Raw genomic sequence first — 18,188 nt, 5'->3', positions numbered from 1 at the left:
CTCATGCTTTTAAACCCAACACTTGGGAGGCAGAGGCAAGGGGATCTCTGTGAGTTCAAGTCATCCTGGTCTACAGAGCAGGTTCCAGGTCAGTCAGGGCTACACAGAGAAACCCTGCCTCGAGAAAACAAAAAAAGAAAAACCAACCAAACAAACAAAAAATAAGTTTGTGGGCTGAGACAATATTGAAGTTCTCCTATACATATGGGGTAAAAGAATAAAAGCCATTTATTAGTTCATAGGCTATAAAACACAGGTGGCTGGACTTGGTTTGTTGATCCCTTCTCCAAGGCTCACTCGCTCCTTCCATACAAACCCACAGAAACCCTCCAGAGTAGGCTAGGGGGGCAGTGCTAAGAACCCACAGTGGAGCCGGGCGTTGGTGGCACTCACCTTTAATCCCAGAACTCGGGAGGCAGAGGCAGGTGGATCTCTGTGAGATCGAGACCAGCCTGGTTTACCGAGAGAGTTCCAGGACAGGCTCCAAGAGCAATATAGAGAAACCCTGACTCGAAAACCCCCGAAAAAAGAACCCACAGTGGAAGCCTGGCATTCTACAACTGGGATTTGTTGGGCATCTACATGTAGCTGCCTGCCCAGTGCCGGGCACTCAGGAACTCAGGAACACTGAAGCAACCGCCATGTCTGCCATGTGTGTATCCAGAACAACATGCGCCCCCCCCTTTGGGTCATGTTAACTCACCAACAATACAAGGAATGACATTAACATCCCAACTGGCAGGTGAGGAAATTAAGGCTCAAAGAGTGAATCACTGTCTCAATGCCACAGACGTCTGGGGTGGTAGCACCATCCAGGTTTCTTGGTGACTAATACCTATGAGACCTTTGTCACAAACTATGTCTTCTAGATGTGGCCCTTGACCTCAAAGCTTGTGCTTAGCCAAGGAGCCAAGGAATACAATGCTTGCAGTTGTGAGAAACCACACAAAGACACATAAGCAACAGAAGGCAGCGTTTACAGTGCTAACGGCGCCTGACTATTCGGGATCCACCAACGTGGGGCTCACTAGAGGAGTCTAAAGTGAACCAACCTCAAAACTCTTCAGAAATTTGATGAGGGGAGGAGAGAGGATGTCCTATCCCCGACACCGTGACCCCAAGAACATTTGAGTATTGTAAACTCCCTGACAAAAGGAAATAAGAGTAGATGAATTAAACATGCTAATTTGAGGTGAGATTATTCTAGATAATAGGGTGCTTAAGGGCTATCATCAGATGGCTCAGTAGGTAAAGGCACTTGCCACCAAACCTGACAACCCGAGTCCCACTGCTAGGACCCACGTGGTGGAAAGAAAGAGCTAAATCCCCAAAGTTATTCTCTGACCTTCAACACAGTTACCCCAGAGCACTTTCTTCTTGTAACCCTGCCAGGGAGGGCACCCGAAGAAAATAACCGTCAGCCATCTGTGGTGGCACATGGAGGCGGGGGCAGGTGGGTCCCTGTGAGCTCTCGGCCAGTCTGGTCTACACAGTGTGTTCCAGGCCAGACAGGGCTACACGATGAGGCACTGTCTCAAAACCAACAAACTGTCTATAAGTCAAGAGGGCCCACCCAGAAGCCTATGATGGCAGCCCAATCAGGGACTTCGAGTTTACAGAACTCCAGTAAGCTTCTAGTGTTCATGCCAGGGATTTGTGACAACCAGCGCAGACCCTCAGAAGTAACCTGCAAGAAGACTCCATTGGCCATTTGCTGACTCCACAGATACAAGGGGCTGAGAGTCAAGGAGTGCAGGTGGCCTCTAGAAGAAACAGCCCAGGGAAGGAACCTTGGCCAACCTCAGCCAGATTGAAAGAAAAGTGGGACCCAGGCCACACTTCCCACCTGCAAATCTGAAGGAAGAATGTGCGTTCCATTGAGCCGCTGGGCAGACAGAAACACGCCATGAAGCAAGAGGAAACAGGAGTCAAGAGAAGTTTACCCTTGTCAAGTTGCAGCCTGAAGCAGTGTAGGGTTGGGAAGGTCACACCCACATGAGTGGAGCTGGGGGTGTGGAGACACACACACACACACACAAAGCCACCACACGCTCAGGAAGCAATGTCTAGGTAGACGCAACGAGGTCTGGTGAACGGTCAGATGGGGCCAGTCCATGACAAAATTAGGACACACTTAAGAGGGTGAGACCCGAAAAACTACACAGGGCAAATCAGGCACAAATGCTCGGTTGTTTTCTCACTGTTGTTTCAAACACAAGCAAAGGACCACTCTTTCTGCACAAGCAACACTAACATCAATCACCAGGCTCCTCTTCAAGGACCGAGAGCCTTTGGAGCAGAAGCTGTCTGGGTACCGCGCACCTAGCCATTATGGCAGCCAGCGTGCTTAACTCCTCACCAGCCAGCCCGACTTATTTCCAACTAGGTCTAAAGAACGAGCCACAAGAGTCACAGAGGAACTCTACAGACTGCTGTGCCAACGTCAACAACCAGAGGCTAGTGTGGTCTCCTTGGTTGACTTTCCAAGCAGATGACGCCTGTTCCCAAATAAAGACTCACAGCCTTGGCATAATGGAGTTGGTGGGTCCAGGATGACAAAAGCAGAAAGTCCCCCCTCTAAGGTCAGACGCACGGCAAGTTAGCTGGACTTATGGGAGGTCAGGAAGGGCACAGACCCCCCAGGCCCAGTCCCCAAGAACTGTGTAACTTCCTAGCTCTGCCAGTTAAGAGCTTTTGGCCTCGGGGAGAAGCACCATTTTGATCAGACGGAGTTGTGCATGGAGGAACGCTGAAAAACAGCACGATCAGGAAATGGTGAGGTTGTCAAAGATGGGCGCGTGGGCATGCGTGGCCTGAGCCCGGGAGACTCGCAGGAACTGTTCCTGGGTTATCCACTAAGGATGGAGCTGAAGCTGCAGTCGTCCTTGAACATGGAAAGATCAAGGGTAATGCCCCCTCACAGTTCACATTTGCCCGCTGAAGCCATCGGGTGGTCCTGGCGGGGTTTCTACCCCAACCCCTTCCCTCAGCGTTCCCGAGTTCCAAATGGAGCTCACTTCCACAGACTTCCGTGTCAAGAAAGGGAATTCTGTTGGATGTTAAGCAGATTCTGCGGGGCGTCTGTGTCTTTATTCCTAAAAATGCTTCCACGGAGACAGGTAATGGGACGAGGTTTATGGTCCGCACACAGCAATGTAGGTCAGACAGGTACGAGACGCACCATGGCTAGCCTCCAGACGGACATGCGCCATCAGCCTCAGCCACTCAGATAATCTCTTTATCTCTGATTAAAGTCTTTTCAACATGTGATGACATAAAAAAAACCCCACTATTTCCAATCTGACCAAAATATAGTATCCCTTTTATATAATGTGTGTAACAGTCCTCAAATTATAAACTCAAAAAAGCCCAAGTGGGTCCACTTTTTAAAAATTAAACTCTCTGGAGATCCTTTGTGAAGTCTGGGATTTGTCAACAAAATTGGGCATCCGGTCCCGGTAGTGAGCTCTTAGTCTCCTGAGGAGCAACAGGACGCTAGACACTAAAGGCGGCAGCTGCTCTGTAACTGAACAGCCACTAGGCACAGCCCTGTGCCAGCAGGACAACAGCATATCGGAGAACCACTCCAATCCCTGGGGAATAGCTCCAACATGCCAGTCCCTCCAGCTGTCTAACAGGAGCAGTTTGTGGTCCAGAGCAGCAAAAGACATCACTGCGTCCACCTTGCCTTCAGCGGCACAGGGCCCAAGCAAAGGGCCGCCTTGCTGCCCCTCACACAGGTGTGAGAGTCTGACTGCCCTTTCTTACTGGACCAGAGTGGAGCCTAGGCTCTTGGAATGCACCGAGACTCCCAACCCCAGTCCATCACATAGGTCTTACTTAGGCCATCTCTAATTTTGTGGGTGGTAACTTCTGGCAGTAGTGACCAGGATGTAAGGAGGTCCAAGGGAAAAGCTGTTCTTAGGCCTGCCCACCTGGCCCTCTGTGAGTGAGTGCACCTACTATGTGCCATCCTCCTGACACCAGAACCCAGCTTCTTGGGCCTCCTACCTCAGACTGAAGAACCAAAAGCTCTTTTGGGATTCTCCAGGCTTTCAGCCCAAGATCCAGGCTGCTCAGGCATCCAGCCCCGTGGACCAAGCATCTCCTGTTCCTCGGCCTCTCTGAGGTGCTGACAGCCATGGTTGTGTAAGCCACAGACCACATTGTGTAAGCCCTAACAAATCCCCGTTGTCATACATGTTCCTCCTATGCATTCTATTCTTGTACAGAGCTCTGTGCAATGCAGACACCTTCAGTGGAGACGGCCTTCCAGGCTCCCGGCCATCATGGATTCTTGCGGCTGGTGCTGAGGATGAGCTGAGGGTAGCTCTCACAGTCATGCTCACACTATTCTGAGTGGGGTTATGAGCTTCTAGACTGTTCCATAGCCTGATGACATCATCTTGCCCTCCTGTTCCAATCACTGTCACTAAAAGGAGACACCGCAAGGTAAAGGGGACCCAGCACAGATACCTGGAGGCCCATGTGCAGGCATCCAAACTCTTTAACTTAGCAGGGCTGCTCTCCCATGGGCTGGCTCGCCTTTCGCTCCGGGATCCGCCAGGCCTCTTTTGAGCCTCTACCGCCATCACTACTTCCAGTTTTTGAAGGCTGCCGCCTTCTTTCTGAATGAAACTACACAGACATTTGGTGACTTTTCAAAAACATTTTCTATCATTAGTAGGATTCGTGCAGGACGGTCCTCCTACCATCTGCTCGGGCTGCTGTCTTTAGGCCAAAAGTTCCGGGACTCTTGTTTTGTTTGGAGGCAGTATCTCATGTAGTCCAGGCTAGCCTCTAACCCACTGTGTAGCTGAGACCCTTGAACTTCCGAGCCTCTTACTTCCACTCTCCTGTATGTTATGACCACAGGCGTGCACCACCGCCCGCCGAGAACCAAACCCGGGCTTCACTTCATGTGCTAAACAAACAGTCTAGCAACTGCGCCTGCCCCGGTGAACTCTGAGGTGAATTTTTTTTTTCCTTCAGTGCATGTACAAGTCAATCAAATATTACTTGGTAACCGGTGGATTGTGCTTGTGTGTTTACTCATTTTTCCTCCCAGACCAGGAAGCCAGAACAGGAGAGGTGAGAGATGCAGAGAGAACTCTGCTATGTCTCACAGCACAGGCCAAGCAGAAGCAGGCGGAGCTTCTGTCACCCGGTCTGATGGAGTGGGCCATGCAGGGGCGGACAGAAGACAAGAGGACTGTCCCCGAACCAGACAACAGACAATAAATCCTGTTTCTGCAGTAGGTGTCCCAGCATCTCCAGTCTGTATGTTCAGGGGGGAGGTGACAAGACAGGACTTTAATATCTTCTCTCCCCCCCCCACTCCCCGCCTCCCACCCCACCCCCCCAGCACCTGGAGGGAACAGTGAAGACTCACCTAGACCGGACACATTGATCGCCTTCACAGATTTCTTCATTTTGTAGAGAACCATCCGGTCCACGTCCAAAGCCTAGAATACGGAGAATATGGGAATTAAAACATGTTTGCACACAGACCATAACTACAGACAGTGGCAGTTAGAACCTTCTGGGGGTCCTACTACAGGGCCCCGGGGCTGCTTCTATTGGCTGAGTCTTTGCCTAGTGTGGAAAATTGTCTTTCAAAGTGTAGTAGCAAACACATTTTCATTGGTTCACAGTAAGCCACCTGAAGCATCCATACGAGCTGCCTCTGCCCACACCGCCTGTTGAACACAGCACTCTACAGAGAGGTGAGTGAACCTGGACGCATGCCTCTACCACATCTGGACTGTCCCTAAGCCCCGTCTGCCCTCTCCCCTCCAAGGGAAGGGCAGGCTCAAGGATACCATGTGACCCTCCCCACAAAGAGCACCTGACAGCCAAGTCAGAGTCAGACTCGCCCCGTGCAGATGCAACACAGCGCTTTGGATTTGCGAAGCTATTAGCTGTGTTTAGGAGGCTTTATTCCTAATCCCCCCAAGCCTCAGGTTTCTCTCCCAGAAGCCAGCTGTAACCGCTTAGCAAGCTGAATGATTAAATAAATACTCGGACGTTTAATATTCAGCGAACATTTACAGCGCAATGGTCACGTAGCAGCAGTAATTGGCGAGGGAAACACCTGCACATAGTAGGCGTTCGACGGCAGGTACAGCGGCTGTCAAACCCGGGCATTTATTCACAGCTCAACTTCTACCAAAGAGACACAGCAGACAATTTTCCCGTGACTCAGTTAAAGATCAAAGGAAGCCAGATGGTTGTGACAGGAGGGTGAGCACATCTGGGAAACTCGGAGAGTGAGGCCAACCAGGCAACTGTTTAAAAACACCGCAGTGACCTGTCATCTAAAATCATGGAAAAGCCAGGCCTCTTGAATCTGCGTCCAGCCTCAACCTCCGTAAGTCCTTTTTCTGATGCTGCCTTGGCTGTTTTCTGGGGTGTCAGGAACAGATGAGATTGGAGTTGACAGTTTTAAACGGAACAATGATCAAAAGGCATCAGACAGAGTGGGAAAAAAAAGAAAGAAAGAAAAGGTTCTTATCATTTCACTGTGTGTTTGTCTGAACCTTTAAGTATATCAAGATCAAACCAGGGGCTCTAGGCAAACACTCACAGAGTTTAAGAGGGGAAAGACAGTCTTGCTATACTCTATAGCTCAGGGTGGCCTTGAGTCAAAATTTCTTAGAATGAGTTAGCTTTTTTGCATATAGGGAAAGGCTTTCAGTGTGGTACAGGTGCCTCCTAGATCCCCACCCGTCTCCTTCCCACCGCTCTGCTGGGGTTTGCGGGCACCTGCTACCATGCCTGGCTTTTTATGAGGGATCATGGTGTGTGTGTGTGTGCGCGCGCGTGCGCGCGCGCTTTTGGGGGTACCCAAATCAGAAAAGGACACTTGATGTCTTGCGTCACTTTCCCCCTTATTCCCGTAGGACAGAATTGTTCTGACCCCCAGGACCCATCTGGCCCCACCTTCTGGCACTGGGGTTATGGCTATGCCTGGCTTTTTTTACAGTGTGGGCTCCAGGTCTTTGTTTGTTTGTTTGTTCTCAGGGCCTCAAGCTTCTACAGCAAACTCTCTCACCAGTGAGCCATGTCCCTAACACCCGCATGAACTCTTGAGGCTCCTGGGCGGTCACCTCTAACCCACTCTTGACCGTCAGGTACAGACAGGGATTTGGAAACAGTAAGCAACGCACAGAAACCTGCACTGCTCTCCCTCCCTCACCCCTGCCGCAGTCCTCCAGCCTCTAAGCAGTAGTCCAGAAGACAGAATCTGCTCAGGCTGTCTCAGAAGCGCCCACAGGACACACAGGCATGAATCAGGGTGCCGACACAGCTGCGGGTTTCCACTCCAAGTCACAGGTCCCTGCTGCAAACCACATCTGATGGAGTCAACCCGCAGCCGGGGACTCCCACTGAAGAGTCTGTGGTGGCCAGGCCCTGCAATTGACCAGAACAGTATCTGACCTGCATTCAAGTAGGAGCTAACCTCCCCCAAGCCTCCTGGCAGACAGCAGCAGGGCTGAGTTTACTGAGAAGCTTCCTCGAGGGCAAGGTGTAAGATGGGAAAACCTTACATGAAACAGAAACAACAAAAGTTCCATGGCAGCCCCAGATCACTGGAGGAGGCACCCCAGTACTGTGATCCTAACCTAAAGAAGCCGGAGAACCCTCCCTGTGCTCGGAGCTCTCCTGCTCATCCATCGGGCCTCTGAGCTGTATTCTTCATTTCTAGTTATTCCCTGAGCTCTCAATGGACTGCCTGATGCTTGCCCAATTCCACGCTTCCTCCTTCTTCCCAACACTGTTAATTGCCTTCTCGCCCTGCAAAATCTTCCAGCTTTTTGACCCTTGACCCCCGGCATCACAGGCTGGTCCCCGGGCAAAGCCACAGGGAGGGTGAATCGCTTGTCTCTGGTCGGCCCACGGCACCTGTGTTTACTGAGATTTACTGAGCACCTGGTGTGTGCCAATCAAAAGCAGGGAGCGGAGATGCAGTGGTGATCAAACCCAGACAACAAACGATCCAGCAAGAGATCAACACCTCCACAAACTCAGACGCGGACTGGTTGGTAGGAGTCGAAGGCCAGGACTCACCTTGTGTGCTGACGACCTGCTTTGTCAACCTTGGATGCTACCCAACACCTGTGCTGTCTGCTGTCTTGGCTGCTGCTGAGTCCCTGTAACACTTGAACACACTAAGTTCTGAGAAATACCAGTACTTCTGTTGCTTGTTACTTTCCCTAGTACTGTTCTCCAAGGTCAGCGGCTGGTGTGTGTGCAAGCATTCATGACCTAGTGCACCGGAGAGCCCCACCAGGGCATGGGACTCTGTTTCCCTGGCCAGAGAGCGCACAGTGCCTCAAGGCCACTGGGGGCAGGCAGGAAAGGATTCCAGAAAAGGCCGCCCAGAGATGAGGGAACTGCTTGGAGCCACACTTGTTCTGAAGCCAGTCAGACTCCATCTGGGCATTGGACTCCTGGGTGGCCAGCTGGAAACTGAGCCTGCTTCTCTCCAGTAGGGTTAAGTACTCTGCCTGCTGGTAAGGCCAAGTCACAGGGCACGCCTGTGCCTGTGGTAAAGCTCAGCTCTGCTCAGAAGTGAGGGCTGGAGGTAGTCATCCACTGAGGTACCAGGGGCTAGCACTCTGCAACCCACACACAGTGACAACACCCCACACAGTGGGTGACAACACCCCACAGTGAGTGACAACACCCCACACAGTGAGTGACAGCACCCCACACAGTAGAGACAACACCCCACAGTGAGTGACAACACCCCACAGTGAGTGACAACACCCCACAGTGAGTGACAACACCCCACACAGTAGAGACAACACCCCACACAGTGAGTGACAACACCCCACAGTGAGTGACAACACCCCACACAGTGAGTGACAACACCCGACACAGTAGAGACAACACCCCACAGTGAGTGACAACACCCCACAGTGAGTGACAACACCCCACAGAGTGAGTGACAACACCCCACACAGTGGGTGACAACACCCCACACAGTGAGTGACAACACCCCACAGTGAGTGACAACACCCCACAGAGTGGGTGACAACACCCCACACAGTGAGTGACAACACCACACACAGAGTGACAACACCCCACACAGAGTGACAACACCACACACAGTGAGTGACAACACCACACACAGAGTGACAACACCACACACAGAGTGACAACACCCCACACAGAGTGACAACACCCCACACAGTGAGTGACAACACCCCACACAGTAGTGACAACACCCCACACAGTAGTGACAACACCCCACACAGTGAGTGACAACACCCCACACAGAGTGACAACACCCCACACAGTAGTGACAACACCCCACACAGTAGTGACAACACCCCACACAGTAGTGACAACACCCCACACAGTGGGTGACAACACCCCACACAGAGAGTGACAGCACCACACACAGTGAGTGACAACACCCCACACAGTGGGTGACAACACCCCACACAGAGAGTGACAGCACCACACACAGAGAGTGACAACACCCCACACAGTAGTGACAACACCCCACACAGTGGGTGACAACACCCCACACAGAGAGTGACAGCACCACACACAGTAGTGACAACACCCCACACAGTAGTGACAACACCCCACACAGTAGAGACAACACCCCACACAGTAGTGACAACACCACACAGTGAGTGACAACACTCCACACAGTGAGTGACAGCACCACACACAGTAGTGACAACACCACACACAGTGAGTGACAACACCCCACACAGTGAGTGACAACACCCCACATAGTAGTGACAACACCCCACACAGTGGGTGACAACACCCCACACAGAGAGTGACAGCACCACACACAGAGAGTGACAACACCCCACACAGTAGTGACAACACCCCACACAGTGAGTGACAACACCCCACACAGTAGTGACAACACCCCACTTGGTGCTTTGCAGATTACAGCCGGTTGCTATCAAGGACAGCACAGAAGTCTTGTAAAGATACCCTTCATCAGACTCCTTCGGTCCCTATTGTTGAAGGGGAAGCGAGTTTCCTGCCTCAGGAATGAGAAGATAAACAAACTGGCTGGTGCTTCCCCTGCCCCCATCTGTCTGTTCAGCAGAGAAACGAAGGTGAGCTTGCTGCTTGGTGGCAGAGGTAATTATAATTAAAACCCACATGAGGGAAAAGCAATTCCCTCCCTGTTCAAAAACGCACCCTCCATCACCAGGTATTTATAGATCATCAAGATTAAACCCGGTCAGGAGAAGTGAGAATGATTAAGACAAAGAAGTCTAGCATCCATGATTTACAAAAAAGCTTTGCCAGAACAATAATAAGGCTTTTCGCTCTCCAGTCCAAAGGGACCTGCAGCGTGCTGAGACCTCTAACTGTAAGTCACCTCCTACCCCTTCTTTCTCCCAAAACTCCTTAAAATTGGAAGGAAAAAGAAGAGAAACCACACCAAAATGTGTGGACTAATTACAAACACACAGAACTGCAGATGTCAATAAGGACCTTAGGAGGGCTGGCCCGGGCCGTAGCTGATGTCTGGCCAAACCCCATAAACTCCGAGGGGCTGGACTCAAGCTGACCTCTAGTTTATAAAACAAGCTTAACAGATTAAATTTATTGCATAAACAAGGCTGTAGGGATGTGTCTCAAATATTTCCAAGGAAAATAAGTAACTGTTGGAGTTGGTAATCGGAGACGGCGAGCAGGGAAAGGGAGAGGAGGCCATGAGGGCGCGGTCACAACAAACCCACCCGCTAGAGAAACCCTCACGTGCCCAGTGGCAGCGTTTTCACACCTGGCTGCCCCGCACGGTAGCCATACGTGCAGGGGATTCTGTTACAATGAAAAGCGTTGACGGCGGCTCACTTGGGCACGCCTTGCTGACTCCCGTGAGAGCTCTAGCATGTGTGTGATGGTTCCAGAGTCATTTCTTCTTCCTAGGCCACCGCAGGTCCCCCCTGTGCACTTGACGGCTGTCACAGAGTCGGGAAATCCACCCCAGGCAGCCTGGCCCTCGTGGTTCCATGGCTCAGAGTGGCATCCCTCCCCCCCCCCCACACACACACTGCCTTCTCTGTGGTGTTAGATCAGCTCATCTCTGCGTTGGGTCCCACAGCCCTGGCAAGCAGGTATCTGACGGCAGGCTCTGTCTGTCTAAGGAGCTGGTTTGATTCAGGACAGGGAAACCCACGAGCTACAAGCCAAAGATGCCCCACCTCCTGTTTGTTCACGACCTGACAGTTTTGGCAGGTGGACCTGTCGGGCTGGACGTGGTAATGCGTGAGGGGAGGCTCCCTCTGACTCACCCTGCGAGGGGAAACATTACCTCAGTCCTCAAAACAGCCTTTCCTTTCTCAATCACCGGCCCTGACTATTAGCCATGTTTTGAATTTTGCTCTAAATATTTGTGGGAATTTTATTTAATTACCATCTGGCCCTTTTCAGGAAAAAAAAAGTTTGCTGCCTCTGACTTAGATGATCCGTGTGAAGCGTCCCTCCAGGCATCAGCCAGGCCTGTCCCTTCGACCCTGGCTTAGACAGACTGGTACCAGCCTACAACCAATTTGGTCCAGCATCCTGGGATCTCAAGAGGAGGCAACACGGGAGGGAAAGGGCCAACTTCCTTCCTGGAGCCCACAGATAATGTCTGAAGAACATGAGGCCTACAGGCTACAGTCGTCCCTGCTGGAGCTGGCCCATCTGTGTCCTCCCCTCTTAGCCGCCCCTGAGGAAATGACAGTTTTGAAAGCTAGTTGATAAACTCAAACACACCTGAGGGCGGTTCTGCCAGGACGGCAGCCCGGCCTGATCACATTGAGCAAAGTACAATGCATTAAGGAGAGTGGCAGACATTCGCAGAAGCCACCGGGGAAGCAGAGAACCACAGGCAGCCGTGAGCTCGCTGTGAGCCGGGCAAGAGTGGGCCGCCCTCCTTCTGGGAATTAAGCAAGGCCGGGAGAAAAACAGGTGTCGCTCAAAATTAAGATCAAATTCACGCCCAAGACAAACCGTAGCTGCGTGAAGCGTGCGCGCCTCAGGGCGTGCTAGAAGGGGCGCACGCGGTTATTATCTAATGACACGGAAGCAAACACAAGGACACACGTAACAGCCCCCAAATGGACAAACCCACAAGTCTGCTGAGGGTTAGCACTACAAGCCACTATCCATGTGTATAAAGGGGGGGGGGGTTACAGAGCAATGAGCGAACAGCCATTTCGCACACCAAATGCAAACGATTTTGACAAAAGTACTGAAAACGGAATGCATGTGATACTGTGAGAAAAAAAAAAAAACTCAAAATGAAAGGCAAAGCTGGACGCACCACTGTGCAAGCTACAAGCCTGCTGAAGGACTTCCTCTAATGCCAGAGTGTGTGACACCGGAGCACAGGCAATGGACAGCAAACACTCCATGTTCGTCCTGTTCCTAGTCTCCGCACACAGGGTTCTGTTTCCATCCCCGCCTGACGGGTGAGCACACACCTTCACCATCACAGGTGGCCCCAGAGCGGGGGGTGCACACACCACCATCACACAGCAGGGGTAGGAAACCGGGCTGCAGCCTGACACAGCTGGTGCAGCAGATGAATGCCCTCCCCGTGCACACAGCAATGTCCACAGGAAGCAAGCAATGGTGTGTGGCAGGAGACGACATGATAACTAATTTTTTAAGCTTTATTTATCATGTACACGGTGCTCTGCCAGCATGTATGCCTGCCGGCCAGAAGAGGGCACCAGCTTTCATTACAGATGGTTGTGAACTGCCATGGGGGTTCTGGGAATTGAACTCAGGGCCTCTGGAAGAGCAGCCAGTGCTCTTAACCGCTGAGCCATTTCTTCAGTCACTATAACTAGTTTTTTAGAACACTCTCATCACAGGAAGTAGAGAAGACACCAGCTTCATTACAACCCAATTAAACACACACACACACACACACACACACAATATGCCAGGCATGGTAATGGTAACTCAATCCTGAAATCCATGGGCTACAGTGTGAGACTATCTCAAAAACAAAAGAAACAGACTGAAGCAAGAAAAAAAGAAGAAAAGGGTGGAGAGATGGTCCAGCAGTTAGGAGCACTGACTGCTCTTCCAGAGGACAGGGGTTTCATTTCCAGCGCCACATGGAGGTTCATAACTGTCTATAGCTCCAATTTCAGGGGAGCTGGCGTCTTCACAGACACACATGTAGGCAAAACACCAAATGCACATAAAATAAATAAAAAATTTTTAATAAAAAAAAGAAAGAGAAAAACTGGATACAGCACAATATCCTGAGCACAGCCATCACTCTTGGAGTTCAAAGGCAAAGGGGAAGGGCTTTCAATACTCTACGCTTTGTCTTCCTTTTCTATTATCCTGACTCTGAGGATTTGTTTGCCTCTGACCACAAAAATACATGGAAGGAACAGATTAAACAATAAAGAAAACAGCAATACTCGAAGCTGCATATTCCCACATATAAAAATAAACACAGAGAATTCTTGGTTAGGCGGTACAGGAAGCCATCACGCGGCTCCGGAGGAGAGGTAGAAAATGGTGCCAAGAGACGCGATTTCTGGCACCCTCTGAGAGACTCACCGGGGTATACTCATGCATTCGTTTATTTAAGGATAAATAGACGGTTAATGTGAAAACAGCCCCGTGGGACGCAGAGGAGGGTGAGCTAAGCCAGCCCGAGGGCAGAAACCTCACCCCGAAACTCTCTGGATGTAAACACAGAGGCCGCCAGGGCTGGGTGCCCAGGGCAGCCAGGAAACACCAAGGTCAAGTGAGAGGGCCAATGGCAGGGAAACCAGCAGAAGCAGCCCCTGGGCGCTGCCTGCACAAGGCGACAGCTCCAGGCTTGGGGACACCGTTGGGAAGGAGGAAGCCCATTGCCTCACCTTCACCCCGCCAGTCCAGGGCTGACATCCACTTCCCTCCTCCCCTACACATTGGTTCTGCAAGGGCTTTCTCAGTAACGCTTTTCAAACTTAAACAGGGCAAACCCAAAGTTGCCATCACCTGGGAGAATCGGCTATGCAGAGACTGTTGGCGCTGGGCAGCGGTCCACAGCGACGGTGACAGCTGAAGGTGATGGGGCCACATGGACTGGACCAGTAAAGTACGCGTCCCTCTCCAGATGCCCCACACACCCCAAGTTTCAAAAGCAAGTACCCGATGGACACCGATGGTGACGCTAGCCAAATGCTCATTGGACTATGCTACAGTCACTATTTAGAGAAAAGAAAACAGACACCCGTGAACCCAGGTGTTGCCATGTTTCATGTCTGACTACTGAAAGGGACAAAAAGCCCCCTCCGAGGGGCTCGGGGGAATGGGAAAAGGAATGGTGTACATACAGGCTGTATGGTGAGGCTGCCGTCACGGCCTGCATGGTGCCCTCCCCAGGGGGAAGCCAGCAGGACACAATATGTCCTGGATGGTCCAGGGTCCTGCTACCTCTGGCACTGACAATCCTCAGTACCGTCCCTCCAAATGACAGCAGAGGACAGAGGTGGGACAGGAAATGAGCAATGTCAGGAGAGGAACCATGCCCAGGCCAGGGGACACGTTACTGAAGGGACAGGGGCCAGAGACGGTCAAGGGGGAATGGTGCAGCAGGCCCTTGGTCTGTGCTGACAGGGGAGACAGACACAGAGGCTGGGGGTGGGGGTAGGGTGACCATTAGTTGATGGCTGAGGTCAGCCTCCTTCTTCTCAGTCCCAGAAGACAATGGGATCCTAGACCAGGTTGAATCCCCCAAGAAACTAGACTCAAGCCACATAAACCTCATTGAGGTAACATGAACAGGGGTCTGCAGGACCAAGGGGGGAGGGGCTTTGCTTCTTGAGGTGATGGGGTCTGCCTGGGGACACCATGGCTCTTCCCTACCTCCTCATCCTGCCCAGCGTGCCAGGTCCCACGGATGCCTTCCTGTTGTCTGTCCACAAGCTGTCATATTTGTTTTATGTGTTCCTTCGGAGGGACATTGTGTAACTGTGACCAGGGCTTAAAGCATTAGGCACACACTTAAAAACGGGCACAGCGCTATTGGATGCCTTTGACGAAGAGAATCTAATGGGCAGCAATGAGGATGTGTCAAAGGGACCCTTGTGTCTCTCCATCTTGGCTATCATGAGTGATCCCCAAGGAGACGGGAATTTCTCCAGGAATCTTTGGCCTTGGAGGAACATTCACTGGCTCCCTAAATTGAGAATAACAAGGCTGTGTCCTCAGCTATGGTCACTGGAGTAGTGCTCTGCATAACAGCAGACAGCACCAACCAACCCGGTGTCCTCCACTTCCCAGGGGGGCACAAGCTAAACTGTGCCAATTAAGGTAGCTGTTAGGGACACATCTTCTGTTAGGCTTGTCCTTGTCATCAGGATAAAATTCTTTTCAGATCAGAGGGGAAAAAATCTCCAAAAATGACACCCACTGGAACATCGCAGAAGAGAGGAGCAAAGAGTGCTATGAGGGATATGGGGGTGAAGTCGGTGAAATGCCGTCTCTGGACATGGCACCCATGAACTAACTGCAGTTCCGTTTGTGTGTGCAAGATCAAGCCAAACAGATCAGCTGGTATTCCATCAGGGAGCACTAAGTGAACTTAGTAGATTGGTTTTTTTTGTTTTTTTTTTGTTTTTTTTTTTGGTTTTTCGAGACAGGGTCTCTGTGGCTTTGGAGGCTGTCCTGGAACTCACTTGGTAGTCCAGGCTGGTCTCTAACTCACAGAGATCCGCCTGCCTCTGCCTCCCGAGTGCTGGGATTAAAGGCGTGCGCCACCAACGCCCGGCTGAACAGTAGATTGTGATGATGATGATGGTGGTGGTGGTGGTGATGATGGTGATGATGATGGTGGTGGTGGTGGTGGTGGTGGTGGTGGTGGCGGCGGCGGCGGCGGTTGTGGTGGCAGCGGTGGTGGTGGTGGCGGCGGCGGCGGCGGTTGTGGTGGTGTAAGAGAGGAAGGCGAGGGAGGGGGAGGAAAAAGAAGCCGACAATGAAGAACGGTGAAGGGGGAAGTGGGTGGGTTAGAAGGCGTGGGGGTGGGAGGGAGGAACTGGAAGTTGATCCAATCAAGATAAACTGTGTACACACGAAACTGTCAAAGAATACATTAACAACAAATAAATAAGAGCAGCAAATCTTGCCAGCCAGCTCCCACTGCCGCTGACACACCTCCAAGGACTAACAGCAAGCTATTTTCCCACTCACAGTTAAGTTTTTCTGAACACGTCCCCGCGTTTCGTGCAGGCTCCCCACAAGGGCCACAAGGAGTGGCCTGAGCCAGCCTGGTGGAAGAAAGGTCCCTTGTCCTCTTATCCCTAACTTTCAGGTTCAGCGTGTATAGTCTGAAGGGCTGGGAGGCGACGCCACCACCATCCCCTAAACCAGGGGCTCCGTGTCGGGATTCACCACTATGAAACACGGTTCATAGCAAGCTCTCCCTTCTCACGACCCTAGCCTTTCTATTCAAGGAGGTCCAGCCAGGGCTGTGCTCCCTACCTGCTCTCCCTCTACAGTAGTCATAGTATCAAAGTCGGGCAGAAATAATGACAGCCTGCCCACACCCTCCCCCATCCCCTGCCCCACCCCGCCAAAGTCCTTCAACAGTGCCACTTGGGTGCATCAGAGAAACTCACTAAAATATAAAATACAATTTATATATAAAATACAAGTGCATAGTCTGACAAGACAGGTAGGAGCTTAACTCCAAGTACCACACAACAGATGACACTGTGAGCACTTGAACTCCATCACATGAGGCAACAGGTCAGCTTGCAAGACCCTCATCCGAGTTCCCAACTCAAAGCAGAAGAAAATGACTCAAATGACTTAGGAGATTCACCCCAGGCTGGCTACTTGGCTTTGAACTGATCAAAGGGTCAGACAGCCGCAGCAAACTCAGGAAAAGCCCAGGGCCGGTTCCCAGCACTGTATCCCTCCCGTTTCTTAACAGCGGCCCTGCCAGAGCCAGGGGCTCACAGGCAGCCCCCACCTAACCCTCACCACTCTCTCCAGTGCCTGAGGAAAATAACCCCGTTGCTGAAGATGCTCTTGTCCTGCCAGGTCCCTCCGCCCTTCTCAGCCCCTAATAAACACACAGATGCTGTATTAGTTAGAAAACCGTTGGCCTGTGGCTAGGGCTTCTTACTGGCTAGCTCTGTCTTAATTGTTTAACTCATAACTACTAACCTATGTATTTCCACGCGGTCCTGGCTTACCAGAGAACAGCTGGACCTGTTATTCCTTTGGCCGGCTAAACGTCAACTGTCTTTGGGGGGGGGGCTCTCTGCCTCCCTTTCCCAGAATTCTCCTCATCCTCCATCTTCCTGCCTCATTGGCAGTGTTTTATTCACCAACCAATAAAAGAAGCATATATACAGAAGGACATCCCCCATCATAACCACTTCTTACTCCACCCCGGAGACCCCTGCCTCCTTTAAGCCCCCACCCACCCCACCACACACAGATCTCCCCGATAGCTCAAGGCCTGTGAGGCCACTTCACGACAAGAATACTGTCTGCTCTCTTCACCAAGAACATGCCTGAAGCACCGTCTAGGGCCAACGCTGCTCTGGCTCTGCCATCCAGTGGCATGGAGGTGGCTGGCAGCTCACTATCATCTGCCATGCACTAGCATCGTGGCTTTCCCCGACCACCTTGAGTAGCCACCGCATTCCAGAACCTTCCAGAAGGTCGGTCTGGGGATCGGCTGAGAATCAGGAGTGAGCAGGTGGGGGGGGGGAGCATCAAGCCTGTGTCTAGAATACAATGTGTACTACTGAACTTTTCCAGGGAGAAAATGATACATCATTGCTACCTTTGGTCTATTTCTTGAACTTCCATTCCTGAGTTCCTGTTTCCCGCCCAAATGGCCTGGCCCTTTTGCCCTGTGGTGGAAGAAGCGGGGAGAGCCAGAACGTGGAGGGTAAAGAATGCCAAGGAGAAGGGCACAGGCTGGCTCTGTCCCCAACACCAGGCTCTCTGCCACAGGAATGCTTTTATAAAAAGGAGACAAGGGTTCAGATAGAAAGTGCCGTGTGGTCATGTACCCTCTCCTACTTCTCCCTCACTGGAACTGCTGCTGTCTTCCCCCTACGTAAGCCTTCTCCTGGGCCCCCTGAGGGACTTGCATAGATGGAGCAGCATATGAGTCTTCAGGTGCTCTTAGCATCAGAGAAACACACTGAAGTACAACCGACATAGAGGGTGCATGGTGT

At 51.6% G+C, this 18,188-nt stretch overlaps 1 protein-coding gene across 8 annotated transcripts in view; it reads right to left on the bottom strand.

The window, feature by feature from the left end:
* The window catches only part of Asap2 (ArfGAP with SH3 domain, ankyrin repeat and PH domain 2), a 154,684-nt gene that overhangs the window by 91,547 nt on the left and 44,949 nt on the right, over positions 1 to 18,188 (bottom strand). For all 8 annotated transcript variants that reach the window (XR_005870875.1, XR_005870874.1, XM_040731006.1 and 5 more), the window contains exon 2: positions 5,393 to 5,465. Coding sequence is in view for 6 of the 8 variants with exons in the window: in XM_040731006.1 (XP_040586940.1) it covers positions 5,393 to 5,465 (73 nt within the window). In the remaining 2 variants the exon portion in view is untranslated. The remainder of the gene's footprint in view (positions 1 to 5,392; positions 5,466 to 18,188) is intronic.

This window comes from Mesocricetus auratus, unplaced genomic scaffold (genome assembly GCF_017639785.1).
Source record: "Mesocricetus auratus isolate SY011 unplaced genomic scaffold, BCM_Maur_2.0 Super-Scaffold_100024, whole genome shotgun sequence".
NCBI lineage: Eukaryota > Metazoa > Chordata > Mammalia > Rodentia > Cricetidae > Mesocricetus > Mesocricetus auratus.
Note: the sequence above shows the minus strand (reverse complement) of the source record. Positions and strands in the feature narration are given on the sequence as shown.